Genomic DNA, 23,121 nt, shown 5'->3' on the forward strand with positions numbered 1-23,121 from the left:
CCCCTGCTTTCCGACTTTCATTGAATTCTGTCGTTCACCTGGCTTCCTATGACTTCTCTCTCCTTTCTGTCCTCTCCACTTGGGCTTGTTACCATGAAGTATCCCTTCATTTCATCTATTCAAGTAGCCCTACCCCACGCTGTTGTGTAGTAAATATTCAGCTGTTTGCTAAAGGTTTAGGGTGAAATGGCAAATTACACTACAATCCAAAGTGGCACACAACATGGAACTGAATATTAGAAATCACTGAACTAAAAAGTGATTGTTTTTGTAAATAAAGTTTTTGGAACACAGCCACACCCCTTCATTTACCTCTTGTCTGTAGTTTCTTGCACACTACAACATCAGTGTTGAATGGAAGGCACAGAGACCCAGGGACTGTGTGATACACAAAACCAAAATATGTCCGTTTTTCTTAATCATACAGATCAATGCATTTGTCCCTTCCTTAGTCTGGTTATGCCTTGAAGTCCTAAAATTTATCTATAAGATCTTCAGGGAATTTTCAGAAACAACAGCACCAAAAACCCTAGAAAAGGATTAAGCCACTCCTCTAGAAAGCAGAGTTAAAAATACCACATTTTAAAGTAAATTTCCTTTTTCTCTGTTTTACCTCTTCCCATATCAATGTGCCCTAAACCAAACCTGGCATTTTATATTGATTTACATGTCAGACATCCTAAATTCAACAGAGGACAATCTAAGTGGCCACAGGAAAAGGTGAGAGGGTGGGAGAGGCATGTATAGTTAACCAAGATACAGGTCATTCAATAAAGAAAAATGGAAATGAATTTGCAAAGCCCTATGTTTATTATCTGGCTTCAACTCACTTTGCTTTTGTCCTATAGCTTGTTTTTCATGATTGTTTATGGAAACAAATGAAATATATATTGCTTTTTTAAAATTCAGAATTGGTAATCAACTTTTTGAAAAGATAATGATCATTCATCTTGATCAGTCTCAAATGGGCGTATACATACACATTATTTTATATCAAGGTACATCTTGAATTTGGACACATTATTTTATATCAAGGTACATCTTGAATTTTGTACATTGACTGTTGGCTACATTTTAAGAAAAAGCTAGAGAGACCTTAATGAATTTATCTCAGATTTCCCTTTTAAGATTAGAATTTTGACCACGTGTATTCTACAGGAGAAGGTTAATCACGTGTGGCAATATCTGGTGGACAAGGAGTGAGTCAGAGTCTGTACCAAGCTGAAAACCTGTGTGTCCAAGCAAGGTGCAGGGGCAGAAGAGATGACATAGGTAAAGAGGTGGGCTCCAAAGACACAGATGCGTGTTGAAGCACATGAGAATGTTCAATGCTGATATAGGTGACACATGATGCTGGGAAGACTTCTGAGCTAGAAAGAGAACAATGATGAGGGACCCGGTGGCAGTAATTACTGGGGGTGTCAAATGAGCTGATGAGCCTCATCCGGATCTGTCCATTGGTGGAAGGACAGTGTCCATGGCCTCACAGAAGAAGAGAGGCTTCAGCATGGAAGCATTTGTATACCTTAGACTCTACAATACCTTCTTTCAGTCTTCACTGTGATGAGGGGAGGAGGATGTGCTATCTGAAGCTGACCTTCCACCAAACTACCATTTTTTGTTTACTTCCCCCTGACACAACTATGGTTCAGAAAAGAGGCTCAAGGAAAGATTTTACGTGTTAAGAGAGATCTGTATATTTTCTGGAATGAGGCTCTCTTTATTTAGTTGCTCAACTCTGAGAACACTTTTGACAAAAGCAGCAATGAGGAAAGGTCAGTTAATCATTAATCTCTCTCTTATCTACATTGTATCTCAATTTATGCCATACTTTCCTGTGCCCTACATAGCCACCACAACAGAGGACAATAAACACTTCTTTTGAACTTGTAATTTATGTGTAATTGCTAGCACCATGATTATTAGCGTATAAATTCTGGGTAGTTCAGTTGTTGACCATGCGGTCATCTAAATAAAAACATTGTTATTTCAGGGTCCTTCCGTGACAAAGTACTATAAAGTTGGAAAACACCTTGAATTAAAATGACCGTTGAAAGGAGATAATTCGTTTCAACGGAACAATATCGAAGACTCATAAAATCTTTAAAATGACCTCACAGAGCTGTAAACATGTGCCCTAGGAGATGCTGAAGCGCTCCCAATACCTAATGAACTTCTCTCCTCTGTTTGGATTATTGTCACTCCATCACCTTTTTTCCTTGTGCTAAAAGTACACACTATCTAGTCAGGGGAAAGACTGCACTTAGGATATAGAAATAGTCTCAACTACTGAAAGAAAGAAACTGTTGTCTAGGATTTCTGTTCACAAGTTTGTCATTTTTTTATTTTTTATCAAATGTTTATAATATGAAATGGGCTCATTAAGAAGATTTGGAAAACGCAGGAGGAAAGTATAAAATACAATGATACTACCCAGTGATAACCCATTAATGTTTTAATTCACTTTCTGTTAATCTTTCTTATATATTTTTCTTTATATGCATAATGTCTTTTTTTCTTAAATGCCTTCCTTTAATTTTATAGTGCAGAATCCACTTCTTTTGGACAGACTGGAGTAAAATATATGCTGTATTCATTTTCATTTTCTCAAAAAGAAAAAGTAATTTCTGTTTATTAAAAGGGCATTAAATGAAGATGGGTTAAGATTATTTCAGAGAAATATCTGGAAAAAAAATAAGCTTTGGATATTTCCTAAGCTCTATTTCAAAAGTACTTTGTACTTTGTTCTGTATAAAAATCATACTAAAATTTAAAGAGGACAATTGTTATCATAATAGTAACTACCTCATTTTTGTATGGATTCAGAATACACTAAATTAATAAAGAAAGCATGACATTTAAGAATGTATCAAGTTAATAAACACGTATTGACACTTTCTAAATAAGTGGCCCTAGAGTCTCTAAGGGGTCCATATCCTTATAGATCAAAAATTCATTTGGTATGATATTATGGGCCACACTAATGATCTCTAAAAATTATTAGAATCTTTCTGGATATTTAAGAATAGATTTGTATATGACTACTGCTAACTACCATGTAACTTTGGTTTTAACAGTTGCTTTTAGAATGTATTCTGTCACATTTTACCTTGATAAATACAGAGAGCTGGACACCAAGCTGAATTTCAATTTAAAATCATGCGAGATAGGGAAAAAAACTGTAAGTCAAATCAACTGACAAACTAGGAGAAAAAATTTGCAACTTATATCACAGATACATGGTAACGGTATTATTTAGAGAGTTAAAAATTCTAGGACCAATTCTCTCTCATCTCCCTCCAAAATGGGAAAATGACACACAGCCAAGTCACCAAATAAAATCTTTTATTTCTTGAGTTACTGAAGAACAAACTTTTAAAGGACTATAAATTAATTGCTTAGTAATTGGCTTTTCTTAGAATTAAAATTCTCTATCACAAAAATAATTTTGTGTTTTTTTCCTCAGACTTAAGTCAGTGAGCAATGTAATTAACAATTATCTGATGCCTCTGATTTTTTAATTGCAAGAAATCCATTAGACTTTATCTCTATTACAACAGTTATCTATGGGAAATAGTGTGTATACTATGTATAAAATGCCATATTGCCTAACTTTGTATTATTGAGCAATTCTGTTAACCTCTGGCCTTACATTTTTCATATGAAAAGTAGGGGCTGGACCAATTGATGTCCAAAGCTATTTCTAGTGCTAATATTCTAACTTCGTTTTGTTCACGTTTTTGTACACTTGTGAGATGTTAGTTTAAGACTATGAAGCTTAAATGAAATATTGTGATTGCAGCATTATAATGAGAAAGGAACAAAAGTTTTTTCTTTGCAAATCTACTTATGGAATATGCTTTGTAATACATTTACTTTTTAAAGTCACCAAAAGCCAAGAGGAAACCAAATGAAAATACATTCCTTCTGAGAAATGCCCTCCTTTTTCTATTTGGTTTGTGTCAGAATGCCTGCTTGGGCTGTGGCATAGCACAGTTTGACAACATCTTTAGGGAAAGTTGGAGGAACCACTAGTGTTTACTCTCCTACTTCACTCAAAGCCTTGACTCTCTCCAGTTCTATTCCTGTCAGGACCTTAGGAAATTCACTGTCAATACTTTCCCTTTGACCTCAGTCACTAAAATGTTCTCAAGGCTAAGAGACAGACATTACCTCCACTTCACAGGTCAGCTTGCAACACCTGATTTAGGAAGGTTTTCTGTGCAGACAGTTGAAACTCATTCCTTTTAGAGACAAATCTAGCTTTGGTCTTAGTGTCTACAATTATTATAATCAAAATCTTTCAGAATTCTCTCAACATTTGGTAAATCCATGCTTATGGAGAATGGACAAAGGCATGTTAAATCTCTTGACAGCAACACCCATTTATTTCATTCAGTATTTAATATGTATTATTATGCACATACTATAGGCCTAGAACTGAGCCTATTAAGAAAACTCTACCCCTGCCTCATGGAGCTCGTCCAGAAAAATAGGGAACAAAGTTCTGAACATATCAAATAGAGCCTCAGTTGGGGCAACTCAAAATAAGTTAAAGAAATCAACATGAAAATCTTCAGTTATATTAAGAATAGCTTAATGAACCCTGGGTATAGAAATTTCACTGACTGGAAGGAAGTCCAATAAAACCTCAATCATTGAATATAATCTAGAACCTATACCTAGAAAACCAAACACTAGCCATATTTTTCCCCTTTTAAATTTTCTCATGAGAAAACAATAACAACAACAGTAACAACAACATCAACAACTTACTTCCAAGCCTATGTGTTCAAAATAAGGACTATATAGTAAACCTGACAAGCTCAGGGGAGGCCTGCATGACATGCCTTACAAACTCAGAGACCATAAGTAACCACATAGGATGGTCTGAACATAAAAGTTCCTGACTAAAAGCAGATCATGCATGGCAGGTAGTCACATCCCAAGCCTGTAATTTCCTTGACAAAGTCAATCTTTATCTTAAGCAAGCCTATCTACTGTCTTTTTGCATCTATGATAACATACCCTTGGAATGTCATAATAATCCCTTTTCAAGACCCCTCAGGGTACAACTGCAGCACCAGAGCACAGAGACCACAGAACTCCTCATTGTTATCTTGTTACCAGATTACCATCTCTGTGTGCCCTAAATGTTACTCACTATCCTGTACTCACCAATGTAAAAGAAGTATGTGTCTCTCCATTTTGCTTTTTATCCAATCCCAGAGTTTTCTTCTTTGCTTTCTCTGAGCGTTACTTGCCACCCATAGATTTCATGAAACCCTCCTTACATCTCCTCCTTAATTTTAATGTATTAAAAAAAAAGAAAAAAAGCAGCTGCAAAACTGTCATTCTCCAGAGTTTTTCTCCATCCATTGAGATTTTGCTTCATGGCAGTTGTCAGTTTGGCTCAAATAAATTCATAAAAATTTTCTACTGCTTTGGTTGTTTCTTAACACCTAGAAATAGATGGAAAAGGGTTTTTTTCCAGCTTTATTGAGATATAATTTATGTATAATATTGCATAGAGATGGCTGTACAGAACGATAGATTCCCTGTTTTCCAAATAAGTGCCAACACTGAGCCACAGCACCCTTCTGTTATATCACCCTTTTACAACTGTAATAATGAACAGAAATGATAGTTCACCCTCATTGAGTTTCCTGTTCGCTGTCTCCTTAATTATACCTTCAAGTAAGTGTCATTATAGAGTGTCTGGATTTAATAATCCAAGATTCTAAGATGTTTATTTTATACATCACCTCCACACCTAGTGTCATATCCTCTGCCGAAAATCCAAACACGTGTTGGTCTAGGAGAAAGAGCAAATTCCATGGTTTATTGAACCCAGAAAGTCTTTAGTACATCTCAGATGTAGAACTGTTTAAATATATATAAAGCTTTGTAATTACAGAAGATGCCTTTGAGGTTTATAAGGAGCTTCCATTTCCTCACCATCCTCTCATTCCTTAACTCTGTGTGATACAAATTCTATTTCCACCATTCTATGAACAAAACAGATGTTATTTAAGTTGGATTATTAAATTTTTTTTCTTTACCTGATTCCAAATGTAACTTGGGTCAATACAGAAAACTGAAAAGCACACAAAAAAATTGAAATATGTATAATCCTATCAACTATTAGTTCATTTTGGTAATTTTCAACTAATTTCTTTTTATGTGTATCAATAAACTACTTTTGTTTTATAAAAGGAATACCAAACAGCACATACTGATATGGAGTCCTTTTCCACTTATGAATATAGCATAGTTTCTCACATTGATATTTTTTTCACATTGCTTTCTGCATAGAATTTCATCCCATAAAGCCACCTAGCAAAAATTCCTTATACTTTTGCTAGACACTTAAGGGCTTATATTTTTTTCCAAAATTATACATCTTTGCTCACAGCTCTGATGATCTCTAGGCTGAACTCTAAATGGAATTCTAGGTTTAACAGTTATATCCATTTAAAAACTTCAAAACATGAAAAAGTTATGTTAAAACTAAAAGTTTGTGGGCACTGGTCCCCCAATGTTTATTCATTGGTTGCCTTTTCTATTCTGTGCAACTAATAGGAAGAAAATGTCAACTTTTTGTTTGCTCCTTTAATGCTTTTTATTAGTCATACAGGCTTACTCACAACTCTACAAATAAATCTTCCTCATTCATAACTTCCTAGCACTGACTGTTTCACCAGAAAAGTTCTCTCCATTATTAAATCCTACCCATCCCAACAATAATGGCATTCACTATTTCCAGGAATTAGGCACTAATACACCCTTGTCCTTACCTTTTTCAAGCACGTATGTTCAATAAAACATTTAGTTGCTCGAGGGCAAGGGATCCATATGCTTATGGCCAGGTGTCGTTTAATAATTTACCTTCCCAGGGGGCTTCTCAAGTGAGTTGGAGGCCCAGTCATTAACATTAGGGGTTGGGAATGCAGTGACCAAACCATCTTTGTGACTTTGAAATCTAGCAGTCCTTGAGAGGATTCGGTTGCATACTTTTTTTAACCACGGAAATCTCAAACACCGTCCCTAACTGTGCCTAATTAATGCCAAATATTGAGCGAGGACCCTGGTAACCTTGACAGTCTGGAGGCCCCAGGACAAAAAGTGGAGCTCTGAGGGGTGTTGGCTCCAGGGCAATCCACTGTCTGAGATCTGGGTTTCTATTTTCAGGTCGATGCGCTTTATTCTTCAATCTAACGTACCGGAAAAGGAGCAATAAGGACCCCGCCAGCTCTTGCTTCCTCTCCACCCATCCTGAGTGAGCTGGTAACTCTGTTAACGAACGCGGTAGTGAACCAGCCTTTTCCCGCAAACCGCCCAGGTGTTTCCGGGTAGGTACATACCAAGAGAACAGGGACGCCACGCCTGCGCGGGCTGAGTCAGAGCGAGTCTTCAGTCAGGGTCACGACCCGGTCCCTCCAGGTTTAATGCACCAAACGGGATCCGAAGCCTATAGGGCCTTGCAGCCCGCCGATTAGCCCAGCCCGGCCCCTCTTCCTTGCGTCACTTCCGTTTCGGGCGTGGCCCAAGCCATGTCCACCAGCGGTTCCTTATTTGTCACTTGGTGACTGGTGTGTGCAGGGTCTGGTAACCGCACTCTGGAAGGTTATTGCTCGCTGGCCCTCAAGTGTCCCGCTGATATCCCGGAAAATGACGGCTTCTTACGGGACGCGAACGACACCTCCCCGCTGCCACAAGAACCTTTTTCATTCTTGCCGCTTCGTTGGGATCTTTTTGGTGACTCTAGTTATCCTGTTACCGACATCCTCCGGTAGGGGCTTGAGAGCGTTTGCACTCTGGCGGCGAACTGGAGCAGGCCGACCGGAGCCCAGGGCGGGGGGCAGATTTACTTGGGTCAGGTAGGAGGCGCGAGGCTGGGTCGACTCCGGGGATGCGGAGGTGGGATGAATGCGTAGTCAGAGATCTCCCCTGGGTCTGCTGTGTGCAGGTCGAGGGCCTTGGGGACCTTGTAGTGCCCGCAGTGAAGGTTGCTTTGTGGTCCGCACTGAGCCGTGCGGAGGCGCTAGCCGCAGATCGTGTTTGCCCAGGGTTAAGGTGTGTCCCTAGCAAAAGCTTGCAGGTGTCTTGGGACTGAGCCAATCGTGCTGAGGCGCGCGGACCCCGGGCTCAAGGTGAGGGCTTGTTCTTGAGTGCTCAGGTGCGTGAGATGTTGCTAAGGCCCATGCTGTATCCGTGGGGAGGGTTTGCGCTGTTATTCTCTCCGCGGGGGGATGCGGTGGTGAGTCGGGTGTTTGTGGGTTGGGCGTTACCGGGTGTGTTCTTTACGGAAGTGGCTAGGCCAGCGGCGCGGAGTGTGGGGCATGGAAACTCCGCTTGCTTTGTTTCGAGGTTGGGGAACGCTTGTTGTGAGTATAGTCCTTGGGTGAGAGCAGGTTCCGGGTGCCTGAATTTAAAGAGTTTTGGAAGGATGCGCAGTGCTTTTATACCTAAAGTTAACAACTGGCTCCTTGTTGCCTGAATTCATACAGTATTATTTTCTGACTTGCCCTAACCCCGCCCCCTTTTTTTCTTGGTGAGGTAACCCTTGGTTGACCTCACAGATTGCAAGGATTTTGTCATTTTACAATCCCTTTTTTTTTTGTCTATGCCTACAGCACCTGGTATTCTTAGGTGGTCTTCCATCCAAGTACTAACTGGCAGACCCTGCTTAGCTTCCGAGATCAGACCAGATCGGGCTTGTTTAGGGTGGCATGGCCGTGGGCCCTCTCCCCAGCCCCCTTTTTTTTTTTGCCATGGAGTCTTCTTGTGCCCATCACGTATATGCAGTATCCTATTCAGTTAATGAATGGCTTTTTGGCCTTTTTTCTTTTCTTTTCCATTAGGCTGAGTTTGGGGGGGATATCCTAAGTAACCTAAAAAGCATTGATAGCCAAACCTACTAAGAAATGATTATCCTAAAAAATGAACTATCAGTAATGTTAATATGGTTTTCCCCTACAGCTAATAAACTAAAGCTGAAAGCTTATTCACTAAGTTTATGTTTCATCGAATGGAATGTGTTTATATGCTAAAAAGAAAAAATCTTATTGTATAAAATATACATAAAGGACAACCATTTTTAATACTTTGATATATTTCCAGCTGTCTCTATATGCATGTGTGTTTCTATACCCAAGCCATTTTTAGTATCCTATACATATACAGTTTATATGCTGCATTCTGTCCTTAGCAGAATTCATTCAGTAAATGTTTGCCTTGTATGTGTCAGGTCCTGTGCTGGTCCTGAGGATACACTAGGGAGCAATAACAAGTCATTCTTATTTTCATGATTCTTATTTCAATGTTTGTCTGCACACATGCACACACGAACATAAGCAGAGACTATGTTTTGCTCTTAGATCCCCTGTGTCAGACACATAGTAGGCAATCAGTAAATTTTTTTTGGCAGTTTTATATCTTTATTTGACAATCAGTAGTTAGTTCTCATCTGCATTAACTAAATTTTTGAAAGTGGTGACAGGCACATAAGTAACCAGCATATAGAGTTGTTTGGTGAATCTTCATCCTTATTACGATTTCTGGACCACCGCACTCGAATACAGTATGAGACATTCCTTATCCTTTTGGCCCAAATGGCTTTGTTGAGCTTAGTGTCAGTGCGGTTGAGCCAGAGTCCACATCTCCAGCATGGCGAATTTCCGGATTTCTTTGGGGGCCCAAGGTGCACGCTTCTTGAAACTTACTTCATGGATGCGCTTGTGAATGTTGATGCTGTATTCTCTGGTCGCTACCTTGCTGATGACAGAACGGCCCTTATTCTCACCATCCTTCTTTGCGGGAGCCATTCTGCTAGGACCACGTGGGAAACACAATCAGTAAATATTTGCTGAAATTTATTGGGATTGGCAGACAGTAACCAAACCATAATGTTAATATGTTATAACTCATAACATATGAGAAATGATCTGGAGGGAAGGAGCATGATTCTCTGACAGCATTTAACAAATCACTGGTGGAAGGGAATATTTCTGCTCAGCAGACAGCCCAAGCCACTCTGGGGCTTCAGCACCTGCACTTTCCCCAGTCCGGGAACATTATTCTCCTGCCTCTTGCATTACTGGCTCCTTCTTACCCTTCAAACTCTGTCATGATGCTACCCCTCAGAGGGGCCACCCTACCTAAGGTAGACAGACAGACAGACAGACAGACAGACAGACAGACACACACACACACACACACACACAATTCAGTTCAAATCATCTCTTCTTGTATTTACTTTTCAAAACTATATTTTCTGTTCTCTCCCCACTAGAATGCAGAGAATTTGTGTCTTTTCCCACTTGTGGTTCCAAATGCTCAATTTTTTTACCTCAATATAACATTCTTATATAAGTATTAAGTACCAGGAAGTTAAATAGAATACTCAACTGGCTTTTAGAGCTCAAGAAAAAATTCCCCCTGCTTCCAGGAGGAAGGCTTTTTATCTGATTTGTTAAACAAATAGACAACCAGATATTTCTCCAGCAAAATGGGCTTATTCGGGAACAACGAAGAATTGCATTTGGACATGGGTCCAAAAGTAAACCAAGAGCAGGTCCAGAGAAAGAAAGGAGAGGAACTCCTCTTTTATAGTCTTGGGAGGATCTGTTGTAAAGAAGAGTCCCTCGGAGAGAACTGAAATTTCAAAGTATAGTGATCTTCGTTGGCTGATTTGTGGCAGTCTCCCCTTAGCCAAGCTGTTATTGGGCAAGGAAGAATCTTTTCTTCCTCCTGTTTATAAAGCAAAATAGTATCACTTCCTGTTGGAGATGTATAATAGGTCTCTAACTGTTGGAATCATTGGTATGTGTTGAGTGACAATGTATGAGGGTTCTTCTAGCCTCCTGACTCCATTTTAAATGAGGTTTCCGTTTATTGATTTTCACATGTCCCCTTTTCGATGAAGGGTTTTCTCTAGATTCATTGCTGATCAAGAGACAGGTTTTTCTGGATTCGGTGGCCTTTGGTTCCTTGATGCCAGGAAGGTTATCTCCTGAGTGTCATGTTCCACGTCGGAGGAAAGCATATAGATTGGAAACCTATTGTGATCACATTTGAGTAACAAGACGGGTAAAGGGTAGACCTTGCAAGAATTTCCCATCTCAAGTCTGAATCTTAGAATAGTGAATCCGGCAAAGTCATACTCAGAACTGAAAGAATTAAACAAGAGGTTTGGGGAGACACAATACAGGAATAAAACATGAAGCAGTTAAACAGTATTGTTATCTCAAAAGAGACTGTTTGGAACAAAATGTCTTATCACTAATACAGCCTGAGGTTTCAGATTGGGAGACTATGAATTGTATAAGAATTCAGAAGCAGTTAAAAGTCTAAACGAAACAGAGACTCTTGTGAATTTTAAATCTTCTAATTGGCCTGGTCTGAACATCTTGGGAAAGCAGTCTCATCAGATGTCCTCTGCTTCAGTTTTGGGAAATCTTCACCTTCAGATCACCAGGTAGTGTGTGGGTCTTGTCGAGGTTAGGTACTTTCTTTAGGTGTGTCACGAGAATCCGAGAGTTTCTTGCCTGTAGTTTGGTGGCCCAAGGGTTGGTCAGCAGGATCTGACAGGGGCCTTTCTAACAAGGTTGAAGAGAGAGTCTTTCCAGAGGCGTCTTTTCCAATAGGTGTAGTGTCCAGGTTGCAAAGTGTGTTGCTTAAGATCTTCATCTCCCTGGAGTGCACTGATAAGATTACTCTACCAGCACATGACTAATTTTGATAAAAAAGCTTAGGCCTTTACAATATTGAAGTATTTACCTCCGTTTATCATCTATGGATCGGAAGAGGCAAGGGCCAGGTGCACTGGTCGCCCTCTGACTTTCTCAGAGGCCAAGATTTCATGAGTTCCAAAGGAGATGGGTCTAAGATTTAGAAGGGCCAACAGCATTGCTTTTGGCCAAGGCATTTAGATAGTCTCTGCAGTTTTTGTGAACTGTCTTAATGCCATTTGTGTATTCAACTAAATCTGGGGATTGAGGGTGGTCAGCACAGGGAAAGTGTTGTAGAACAGGCCATATAGCACAAAGTTGTCAAAGCACCTGACTGGAAAAATGGGTTCCCCAATCCTTGTGGATTCTAGAGGGTTTCTCTAGGTGAGGATAATCTTCTCCAAAAGGGCTTTAGCCACAGAAGAGGGAGGAGATAGGGAAGCTGTATGAAATCCATTTGCTAGACCACAAATGGTCCTTTAGGCAACTTAAAATGTCCAGGAGTAGTGGGGACAGGCAGACTTTCCTGGGTTGTACTTTGGACAGGTGAGGTATAGGCACTTTTTCTGGCCTTCCTAATATTTCCCCACCAGTGTTGATTCATAAATGCTATCATTTTGTACGTGAACCAATGGTTTAATGCATGTACAGTAGTCAGAAATGGGAATTTTAGAGTCTCCGGTAGGACTAGATTTTGTGGCCCGAACCAGAGCTTTCTCTTTTTATCAAACCAACAATTGTTGTATTTCCAGTCTTGCTCAGAAAAGGAAATCATTGGGCTTCTCTAGCCAGTTTTTCTCAGTTATCATTTGGTGGAATATCTCTTTGGGCCATGCCAGTGGTTCGACTGCTGTTGGCTCCTTTACAGATAGCGTTCCTTGTGGAAATGTCAGCAAGGTGATTTCCCTTAAGCTTCCAGAGAGTCAAGTTTAGGATGCCCTAGGATCTTAATAATAGCTAAAGCAGCATGTAAAAGTATAACATCCAGTAATTCCTAAACATACGGGCCATTTTAAATTTTATTTCAGCTGGAAGTAAGGAAGCCATCTTGTTTCCACAACGTTCCAAAATCATGAACTACTCGGAAAGCCTATCTACGAGTATGAATGTCAGCAGTTTGCCCTTGGCTATGGTGCAGTCCCCTCTGAGCTCGTTAGGCCATAGTAGCCAAAGTCAACGGCGCTGCTTCAGTTACATCAAAGGGTGCTGATATTGCATACCTGCACAACATTCGCCTTCTAAATAAGAACTATCACTGAACCATGAGAAGTCAGCCTTACTTAAAGGAGTTTCCTCCAGATCTAATTTAAGGCTTCTTCCCTTTCTGGTTAAGGCCTTGTTTAGTCTGCAGGGACGTGCTTCGCACTTTGGCCTGACTCTTGAAACCAGGCAGTTCCACTGAAACTGTAATGGCCTTCAGACCTATTCCTTTTGGAACCATGCTGTTTCTACCAAAACTGAGCTGGCCTTCAGTCCACCTTTGATAATGTTAAAATAGCAGTTATGAAGAATGGGTGCGTAATAAACTAAGCATAGATATTTTGACATGAAAGAAATTTAAACTCTGATAAAGGGAAATGTCTATAAACTAATGAAAAAAAATTTCATACAGGCTTAAAAATTGTAGGAAAAAAATATGATTTGCAAAGATCTCCAGAACCAGTTGGCTAAATAGTAAAGAATTTGAAATTTGATCTAAAGAGTATATAAAACTGATAACAGTCCCCATTCAGCTCTGACACTAGGAACTAGAGATGTAGTGATGAGTAGGATATGGTTCTCGAGAAGATGAGAGTCTCATAGGGAGTATAAATAATAAACAATTACAATATGAAAAGTTCTATGAAATAAGTAAATTTGGGGTATCATGATGACATCAACCCAATATTTTCAGTGAGAGTTGTCAAGAGCCTCAAGGGAGAATTGTCATCTAAGATGAAACTGAAAGATGAGTGCATGGGAAGAATGGCAGGGTCTCTGGCCAAAACTGAAGTGAAGCGATGCATAGAGGCCTACAGGGATAAAGTAATTTAATTAAGGAATTGAATATGGCTTGAGAATAGTGTGCAAGAGAGAGGAGGATTCTGATAGTGACATCTTAAAAGTCTGTTAGCCATGTTAAGAAGCCTTAGACATTATCTTGCAGGCATTGGGGAACCATTGAAAAGTAACTAGAAGGGTCCGTGGTCACTGTCATATCAATATTACTATGGTAGTAATGTGGAAAATGAATAAATGGTGGGCAAGGTAGGTGAGAAGACCTATTCAGAAACTCTTACCACACTGCAGATAAGAAATACTGGCTCTGATTAGAAGTAAACGTCTGAACCACAGGGATGGAACAGGCATTTTAATTGTGGAAACTAGTGTGCTGGGTATGTGTGAGCGTGAAGAATCAAAAGAGCACACTCTCTGGCTTTATTATGTAATTCAAGATAACGTGACACTTTCCAAGGGGAGCCGTGTGGGGTAGCAATTGAGTATACTTTCTTGGCACCCCAGCTAGAGGTCTGCGATGGAGAGGAACTTGGGAAGCAGCTCTTCTCACAGGTGGTGAAGTCAAGGAGTATACCTACCCACCCAGGGGATCTTCAGAGTGAAATAAGAGTTCCTGGAAAGACTCATTAGGGACATCGCATCATCCACTCAGGCAGAGATGGAAGAGCAGCCAGAGGACAAGCTGAAACCCCAGGTGGTGACACTGTCCTGAAAACCAAAGAGAGAGAGAGAGCTCTTCAGGCAGAAAGGAGCGAAGTTTGAGAGTGATCAATAGCTCAGATGTTGTAGACGGGGTAACTAAAATTACTGAGGAAGAAAGTGTTAGGATTCATGGAAAAAGGAGACCATTCAATGACTTCGAAAGTCATTTAAATGAATTTTGTAGGCCTAGAAATGAGGAAGTGAGAAATAAAACTGAGTGCATTTTGGGAAGCAAAGAAAGTTTAAAATTACGTTGTGTGGACAGTGGAAGAAGGAGCAGGATGGTCAGCCTTCATCGAGGTTCTAGTTTTGGTCAGAGACCGTGATTTTTCTGAAGGCATCAGTCTGGACAGGGGTGTGTGGACTCATGTCAGAAAGTGATTTAGGTTTTTGTAAGCAAGTACATGTGCCTACACAATTTTGGCAAGTGCAGAGAAGGTGAACAGTTCTGTTGATTCATAGCAGAAAACTATTTCACGTTCCTGAAACGCCTGGAACATTGCGGAGTTTTCTGAAACAGCCTATCATATTCCATAATGTCATCTATTGTTAAAATGTAGTTTTGTGCCCTAATAATAATTATATTGTAAACTATCTAAAAAACTAAATCAAGGTAGTGTTTTTCTGGATCTGGGAATGTTTAGTTTGAACATCACTATAGGGAAAAAAATTCAGTGTTCTGAGCAAGAGAAGAAATTTGCTTATGAAAGGTATGATATTAGACTCAATTATTATAGTATATAAACCTTGTAAATCAACTGGTTGCCAAACCAAATTTTAAACTCTGCACGTGGTGAAAGCATGTCTTTCACAGTGCATGTTACTGGGAAGAAATGCTTCATATTTTTTGAATAGATTAAACCATCCAGTTGACATTTCTGTTTCCTTACAGAGCACTACATATGAAAGTCATATTAGGAATTCTCTCTTCTTCATGCACTTTCAAGATAGTTACCGAGACGGAACGCATAAAACAAAGGATACTTCAGTCATTTAATCACGGATTTGCTGTTACTTAATTTCTTTCTTGGTGGTTCCAGGAAATTCTAGAAGGTTGCTATCCATTTGTATCTAAACGGAAATATATAGCATTTCTAGCCCGTGTTTGTTTCCCTGTTGAAAGTGAGACTGTCTGGTTCAGGGTATTCAATAAAGGTAATATAAATGTAATGTTATTAATAAAACTCACCTCCATACTAATCTTCCTTTTTAAATAATGCTTTTAATTCCTAGAGATTTTGGTTGGCTTTTTGCTTTTGTTTTGTTTTGTTTTGGGCAGTTGATTGAGGAACATTCAGATATCAAGGTCAGCATAGTGGAGATGTTGTAAACATTTTGCCAGTAGGTGGATTTCAGGTCACGGTAGAAATGAAATGTAAGACTGTATATAGAGAGAATTTCAGAATTTAGAATATGATATGAAATAAGTAAAATTTCACTTGTTTTAGAGTTGTTTTGACCAGTCTCTCAACCTGACATAAGACCAATCCAGGGAGTAAGACAGTAAGGTACCTCAGGGATCAAAATAATAAACCTATCTCCTTTCTTCTTAGGTTCTTAACCTTATAGGAGAGGCCTCTGCATTCTTTTAGCCCTTTAGGGCTTCACTTGATGTGTCTCCATCGCATTATTTTACATAATAGTTCTAACAGATTTGTTAGGTCTTTAAGGCCACAGGTAATTAAAAAGAAGAGGAACTGCTTTAAGTAGAAATGACACTATTCTAAGGAGAGAAACAACCCCCTCCAAAAAATGAGAAGTAAAGATTCTAAAAGTATAGCAACATAGTAGGGATATATTGGATAGGCAGCCCAAACAGCTGTCTCAAGGAACTTAACTTCTAAAGTCATGCGTGATCCATTGATCAGTGAAGGAAGATTAAATTACAGTTGATCCTTGAACAACACGAATTTGAACTACCCTGTTTGCTTATGTGTATTTTTTTTTTTTTTGTATAAATATACTTTCTGCCCATGTCCTGAGTTTCACATCTGTAGACACAACCAACAGTATTTTCCATCTGTAGTTGGGAATCTGACAATGCAGAAGGCCTACTGTGTGTATTGTTCTACACTGCTTTATATAAGTTATGAGCATCCATGCATTTTTGTGTCCTTGAGGAGTCTTGGAACCGTCCCCCCATGGATACAGAGGGAAGACTCTACTTAACTTTTGGGGAACTCAAAAGTTATATACGGTGAACCAAACTCCCGCATTGTTTAACAATCAACTGTGTATTTAAAATAATGTCAAGAAAGCATATTTCTTTTCGTGTAAGTCTATTCAAAGTAGTAAAATTTGATTTTAAATGATGTCTAGTCACTTATAAAATGCTCATTTCACTAATATGAAATGAAGTCATATTTTGAAATACTTTGGTTTATATTTATTTTGATCTGTGAAATCCACAATATTTCTGTAGTAATCACTTCCTGTCATAACATTCCTTGAACACTCTCTGAGTATAGAGTATAGTAGAAAAGGAAGGCATATGATCCCTGGCCTCCAAGAGCTTGCCTTCTGAGAGAAGACTGAGCCCGAAGTGACCAGTCATCGTCACTTTGTGTTTCAGACTGAAGAAGAGTAATCTGGCCAGAGCGCTATATACTATAGAAGTCTTCTTAGGGAAGAATTGAGTGTGAAAGGAATTTAGAAAAAATGGGGCAGGATGCATACCTATAAATATATTTTACAATTAAAAATATTGCTGTTGTCTCTTCAGTTTACTGTTGAGTGAATATCCACCTTATTCTACAACAACCAAATCTAGCATTATGTTATTTAAAGCAAGCACAGCACATCTTCCACTACTATGACCAATTGTATAAAAAAGCAGGGAAGTCATTTAAAATCTTGCCTAGGGCATTTCTATTCATTCTGTACTACCTACCTGCTACCAGGCCTTGGCTGGTAAAAATGAGAAAATACTTTATTCTCACCTTCTGATTCTGTTATGTCCAGATGCTTGTGATGATCCACCGAGATACGAATCTATGATGCTCAAGAATGTTTCTAAAGACTTGTATCATCCTGGGGACCAAATAGAATTTAAGTGTCGCCTAGGATTCAAGCCTATTACACCTCTTCTTCCCACCACTGCTATTTGTCAGGCTAATAACACATGGACACCTCTCCAGGAGGCTTGTACAAGTAAGTAAACAGAACTTTCTTTTTATTGCTCTAGAGATTTTTCTCACATTTTAAGGTTCATATTCCACTATTACATTGACGGTTTCCTCATGTGAATGTGGGTGTTAGGTAGTAATGGTTTTTTTTTTCAGGCTTTGAAAATCTCCAGGAAATCCTTTATTTGGCAATTGGTTGTCTGGATTAATGTGAATCTTAAGTTTGGCTTTTATTAGTTAAAGAAAGAAAATAATCTTCCCATGAATTTAATAGAGGAATGTGCGGAATTTTGATTTTGATTCAAACCTGTTTTGAAATTGATATAAAACAACAAATTTCAAAATATTTTTTCAGGAAAATCATGTCCACAACTAGCAGACCCTTCAAATGGTCAAGTAAATGGAACTTTTCTGTTTGGTTCAGAGGTTCACTTTGTTTGTAATGAGGGGTAAGTAGAGGAAATAAGGTAAATATTTCTAGTTCCATTTTTGTTTTGCTCCTCTTCTAAACATTCCCATAATATATTGATTTCATTTTGCTTTCTGTTTGACAACTTGTACTTGTTGCCAATCAACTCTTGGGCTTTTCATGGAGACTGAAAAGATGTGTAATTAATAGAAAGAAATTTCTATTGAAGGAAAGCAAAATCATATAATACTTACTATATGTAATAATAAGCCTATCGTAAGCATTGAAAATGTAGTAATTGTGGCGAATTTATCTCTAACAACAAAGTGCACCCTATTAAAATGGCTAACCCTCAGAGTCGAAGGAGGGCTTATAGAAACAGGAGGTAGAATTGACAAGAATATTGAAGATATTCTTATATCAAGATAACTCTGTCAGATGTTACCATAAGAAAATTGAGCTGGTTAGCCTAGACCATAATGTTGGTCCAGATCACTTAGTTGGGAAACCTTATTTTTGAGAGTGCTACAAAGGACTGAAGCATCACATTAAGAGATACTGAGCACTTAATAGTAGCCTTTGTCCTATAGGGCTCTGTTAATAGTATATATTCGAGATATTAGGCATTTATAAAAAATGTGCATTTAGAGGGTAAATACACTGTAGAAATAATAGATCTTTTTATATTAACTCTGTGTCCTAATTTGCTGAATTCATTTATTAGTTCTGTCAGGGGTGTGTGTGTGTGTGTAAAATCTTTAGGATTTTATGCATATAAGATCATGTTATCTGCAGACACTGATAACTTTACTTATTGCTAACCAATTTTGTTGCCTTTTATTTGTTTGTTTTTTGCCTAATTGTCCTGGCTAGAACTTCCAGTAGTATGTTGAGTAAAAGTGATGAAAGCATCATCCTTGCATTATTCCTAATCTTAGAAGAAAATCTTTCACCTTTTTACCACTGAGTATGATGTTTGCTATGGGTTTTTAATGTATCGTGTTTATTATCTTGAGGTTGTTTCCTCTGTTCCCAGTTTACAGAGTATGTTTAACATGAAAAAGCATTAAATTTTGTCAGGTGCATCAATGGAGATGATTATATGTTTTTTCCCCCTTCATTCTATTGATGTAGCATATTTCATTAATTTTCATATGTTGAGTCATCCTTGCATTCCAGGAATAAATCCCAGTTGGTCATGGTAAATAATACTTTTATTCTGCTGCTCAATTCTGTTTGCTAGTATTTTCTTGAGGTGTTTCGCACCAAGGTTCATAAGGATATGCATCTATAGTTTTCTTTTTTTGTAGTATCTTTATCTGGTTTTGGTATTTGTGGTCTCAGAATGCGGTCAGAAGACTTTCGTCTTCTTCAATTTAAAAAAAAAATTCAGAAGAATTAATGTTAGTTCTTTAAATATTGGTAGAATTCACCAGGGAAACCATCAGGTCCAGGGGTTTTCTTTATTGGGAGGTTTTTGGTTGCCATTTTGATCTCCTGACTAGTTACAAGTCTACTCAGATTTTCTACACCATTGGTCAGTTTTGTGTTTCTCGGAATTTTTCCATTTTATCTAGGTTAATTTGCTGGCATAAAATTTTTCATTGTACTCTTTTATAATATTTTGTATTTCTGTAGAATCAATATTAATGTCCCCGGTTTCATTTCTGATTTTAGTAATTTGTGTCTTCTCTTTTACTTATTAGTCCTTCTAGCTAAAGGTTTTGTCAATTCAGTTATCTTTTCGAAAAACCAACTTTTGGTTTCATCTATTTTTCTCTTGTTCATCTCTTCTCTATTTTGTTTATCTCTGCTCTAATATTTATTATTTGCTTCCTTGTGCTAGCTTCGGGTTTAGTTCTTTTTCTAGTTCCTTAAATTGTGAAGTTACATCGTTCATTTCAGGTGTTGTTTTTTATTATAACCTTTTATGCTAGAAATTCCCCCTTTGCCACTGTTTTTGCTGCATCTCATAAGTTTTGGGATGTTGCATTCATCTTAAAGTAATTTATAATCTTCTTCGTGATTTCTTCTTCAATTCATTAGTTGTTAAAAAGTGTGGTTCAATTTTTACACTTACGTGAATATTCCAGTTTCCTTTTGATATGATTGCTAACTTCATCCCATGTGCTCAGAGAAGATACTGTGTATGATAGCTATGGTTTTTAATCTATTGATTATTTAATATTAATTTGTGGCCTAACATAATTAGGTTATTATTATTTATTATGTAATTAATTTATTAATGATGTCAGTTTGTATGATTAAGTTTCAACCTAAAATATAGCCTATCCTGGAAAATGTTTCATGTGCACCTGATAATGTGTATTCTGTTGTTGAGGAGAGTGTTCTATGTTTGTGAGATCTAGTTTGTTTATTGTGTTGTTGAGGTCCTCTTTTTTTATTTACCTTCTGTCTAGTTATTCTATCCATTATTATGAGTGGGATATTGAAGTCTGTAGAGATATGTATTTCTCCCTTCAAATCTGTCAGTTTCTGCTTCATTTATTTTGATGGACTGTCATTAGGAGGGTAAATGTTTATAATTGTTATATCTTCTTGCAATATTGAACGCTTATTAAATATATAATGTCCTTCTTTGGTCTTGCAACCTTTTTGATTTTAAGGCTATTTTATATCAGTGTATCCACCTCTGCTCTCTTATGGTTACTATTTGCTTGGAATATATTTTTCCATTTTTTCACTTCCAGTTTGGGTCTTTGTATCTCAAATGGGTCTCTTTTAGACAGCATATAGTTGGATCATTTATTTTTATCCATTCCTCCAATCTCAATCTTTGGATTGGAGAGTTTATCATTTTAACTTTAAAATAATTATTAGCAGGAAGGACTGTTTTCTTTCCTTTTCCTGTTACTTTTCTACATGCCTTAGAGCTGTTTTCGCCTTCCTTCCTGATTGATTTTGTAGTGAAACGCTTAAATTCTTTTCTCATTTTCTTTAGTGTCTATTTTATAGAGTTTTTGTTTGTGGTTATCATGTAAATTATATTTAAAATCGTAAAATTTTAATACTCCAATTTGAATTTATACTAACTTCAGTAAATTACAAAACCTGCTCCTTTATAGCTCTGTCCCCACCCCTTTAGATTGTCGATGTCATACTAGCCTCTACACTGATAACTGTAATACTAGCTTCTACAGTAATGCATTTATTTTCTTTTAAAGGATTCGTCTCTTAAGTCACATGGAAAACAAAAGTGATTCGTATAAACCATTGTTACAATAATACTAGCTTTAATAATTGCCCATGTATATACCTTCAGTGAAATGTTTATTTATCTATATGCCTTGGGGTTACTTTCTAGTGTCCTTTAATTTCACCTTTCAGGACTCCTTTCAGCATTTTTTTCAGGTGAGGTTTAGTTGTAAAAAACTCCCTCGGCTTTTATTACTGGAAAAGTCTTAGTATCTCCCTCACTTTTGAAGCACAGTTTTTCTGGATAGAGGAATTTAGTTGTCAATTTTTTCTCTTAGCACTCTGAGCCTATTAGTTCACTGTCTTCTGGCTTCCAAGTTTTTGATGAGAAATCTGCTATTATAATCTTATTTAGGATCCTTTGTACATGATGGCTCACTTCTCCCTTGCAGCTTTCAAGGTTTTCTCTGTCGCTGCCTTTTGAAAGTTCAGTCATTATGGGTCTTACTGTGGGTCTCTTGAGTTCATCCTACTTGGTGTTTCTCGAACATTTACATTCATGTATTTCATCAAGTTGGGGACGTTTTCAGCCATTATTTCTTCAAATATACTCTGTCTCATCTCTCTGTCTTCTGAGAATCCCACAATGCATATGTTGAGCTGCTTATTGGTGTCTCACAGGTCCCACAGGTCCCCTAGGCTCTGTTGACTTTTCTTCAGTCTTTTTTCTTTCTATTCTTCAAACAATATTTCCATTGTTCTTTCTTAAAGTTCATCAACTCTATCTTTTACCTACTAAAAACTGCCTTTAGTTTCACTAGTGAATTTTTCATTTAAGTTATTTTACTTTTCATCTCCAGTTTTCTTTTTGGTTTCTTTTTAGCTTTTCTATCTCCTAATTGATACTTACATTGTGCTCACACATTGTTTTCTTGACTTCCTACATTTCTTCCTTTAGTTCTTTGAGCATCTTTAAAATAGTTATTTTAAAGTCTTTATGTATTAGATCTGGCATCAAGTCTTCTCCAGGGATAATTTCTGTTCATTGATTTTTTTCCATTTAATGGGCCATACTTTCCTGTTTCTTTGTATACTTTGTGATTTTTTTTCTTGAACTGGACATTTGAATCTAATGATGGGATAACTCTGCAAATCAGATTATCCTTCCCAGGGATTGTTGTTTTCTCCAGTTGTTTCTGGTTTTATGCTTGTTGTAGGGTCCGAGGATCAGCCTGATGCGCAAACTGAAGGTCTTCTCAAGTCTTTTCCGAGCCCTTGTCTGGGCATGCGCATTCACTCTAATTCTCCCCACATATGCAATTGTTTTTGGACGTCCTGATTTTAATGTCTGTCTCTTGAAAGGGGAAAAAGAAAAGAAAAATGAAGAGGGCTGCAAAGGACACTGGATCTTTAAATCCCTGGGAAGTGACTTCAGTACGCAAGGAGTGGGCTTGCAAGGGTCAGGGACATGTGACAATAATGGCTGCCCCCCTTTCGTCTGCTTTTCTAGAATCAGAAGCAGCAGTTAGTGATAAGAGTACAGATCCCGGATATTTATGAGAACAGGCCTCTTTTTTCCATCCCTGGCTCCCACAGGCTGTTTATGAGCTGCTCCAGGAACACGTGTACGGCTGCCTGCTGGGAGAGTGGGGTGGGTAGCTGCCATTATGTTAAGAGCTGAAAGTTAATGATATTTTAATGTAGTTTCCATGTCCAAGTCTTCCCTCTGGAACCAGAGTTCCAAAATGGTTACATTATGCAGATTCTAGCCCTGCAGTTATTGTCTTTGTAGGGAGACAGATACTTGGTGCTTTCTACCTTGACATCATCCCGAAATCCTCTACTAATACAATGTAATATATAATCAATGAGTGAACCTTGGGAGAAAAGTCAGCTGGAAGTAGGTATAGGCAGGCAGTTTAACTGACTTTTTTTACTTAAGTAAAAATATCTAGTCTAAAGTCAGAATGTGCTAGGCACTTTGAGGAGTACTAAGAGG

At 38.0% G+C, this 23,121-nt stretch overlaps 2 protein-coding genes, 1 long non-coding RNA gene and 1 pseudogene across 4 annotated transcripts in view; 2 read left to right on the top strand and 2 right to left on the bottom strand.

Moving 5' to 3' along the window:
* Positions 1 to 7,494, bottom strand: part of LOC111746977 — a 23,460-nt gene extending 15,966 nt beyond the window's left edge. For both annotated transcript variants that reach the window (XR_002783339.1, XR_002783338.1), the window contains exons 1-2: positions 7,365 to 7,494; positions 5,179 to 5,462 (exon numbers count right to left, since the gene is read on the bottom strand). This is a non-coding gene — a long non-coding RNA (uncharacterized LOC111746977). The remainder of the gene's footprint in view (positions 1 to 5,178; positions 5,463 to 7,364) is intronic.
* The window catches only part of LOC105300309 (membrane cofactor protein-like), a 120,632-nt gene that overhangs the window by 67,400 nt on the left and 30,111 nt on the right, over positions 1 to 23,121 (top strand). The window lies entirely within an intron of this gene.
* Positions 7,544 to 18,059, top strand: LOC111746976 (membrane cofactor protein-like). Its single transcript, XM_023537964.1, has 3 exons — positions 7,544 to 7,792; positions 17,394 to 17,582; positions 17,913 to 18,059. Exons 1-3 carry the CDS (start codon positions 7,672 to 7,674, stop codon positions 18,008 to 18,010), a joined length of 408 nt encoding a protein of 135 aa, XP_023393732.1. The 5' UTR covers positions 7,544 to 7,671; the 3' UTR covers positions 18,011 to 18,059.
* On the bottom strand, positions 9,418 to 10,206 carry LOC105300295 (annotated as a pseudogene).

This window comes from Pteropus vampyrus, unplaced genomic scaffold (assembly GCF_000151845.1).
Source record: "Pteropus vampyrus isolate Shadow unplaced genomic scaffold, Pvam_2.0 Scaffold207, whole genome shotgun sequence".
NCBI classification, from domain to species: Eukaryota; Metazoa; Chordata; class Mammalia; order Chiroptera; family Pteropodidae; genus Pteropus; species Pteropus vampyrus.

What these genes read in the sequence shown, in the direction of transcription:
- LOC111746976 (XM_023537964.1), top strand. Translation starts at nt 7,672, where the DNA reads ATGACGGCTTCTTACGGGACGCGAACGACACCTCCCCGCTGCCACAAG. An exon ending in CCTGTTACCGACATCCTCCG is followed by an intron (nt 7,793 to 17,393) that starts GTAGGGGCTTGA and finishes TGTTATGTCCAG; the next exon opens with ATGCTTGTGATGATCCACCG. An exon ending in TCTCCAGGAGGCTTGTACAA is followed by an intron (nt 17,583 to 17,912) that starts GTAAGTAAACAG and finishes ATATTTTTTCAG; the next exon opens with GAAAATCATGTCCACAACTA.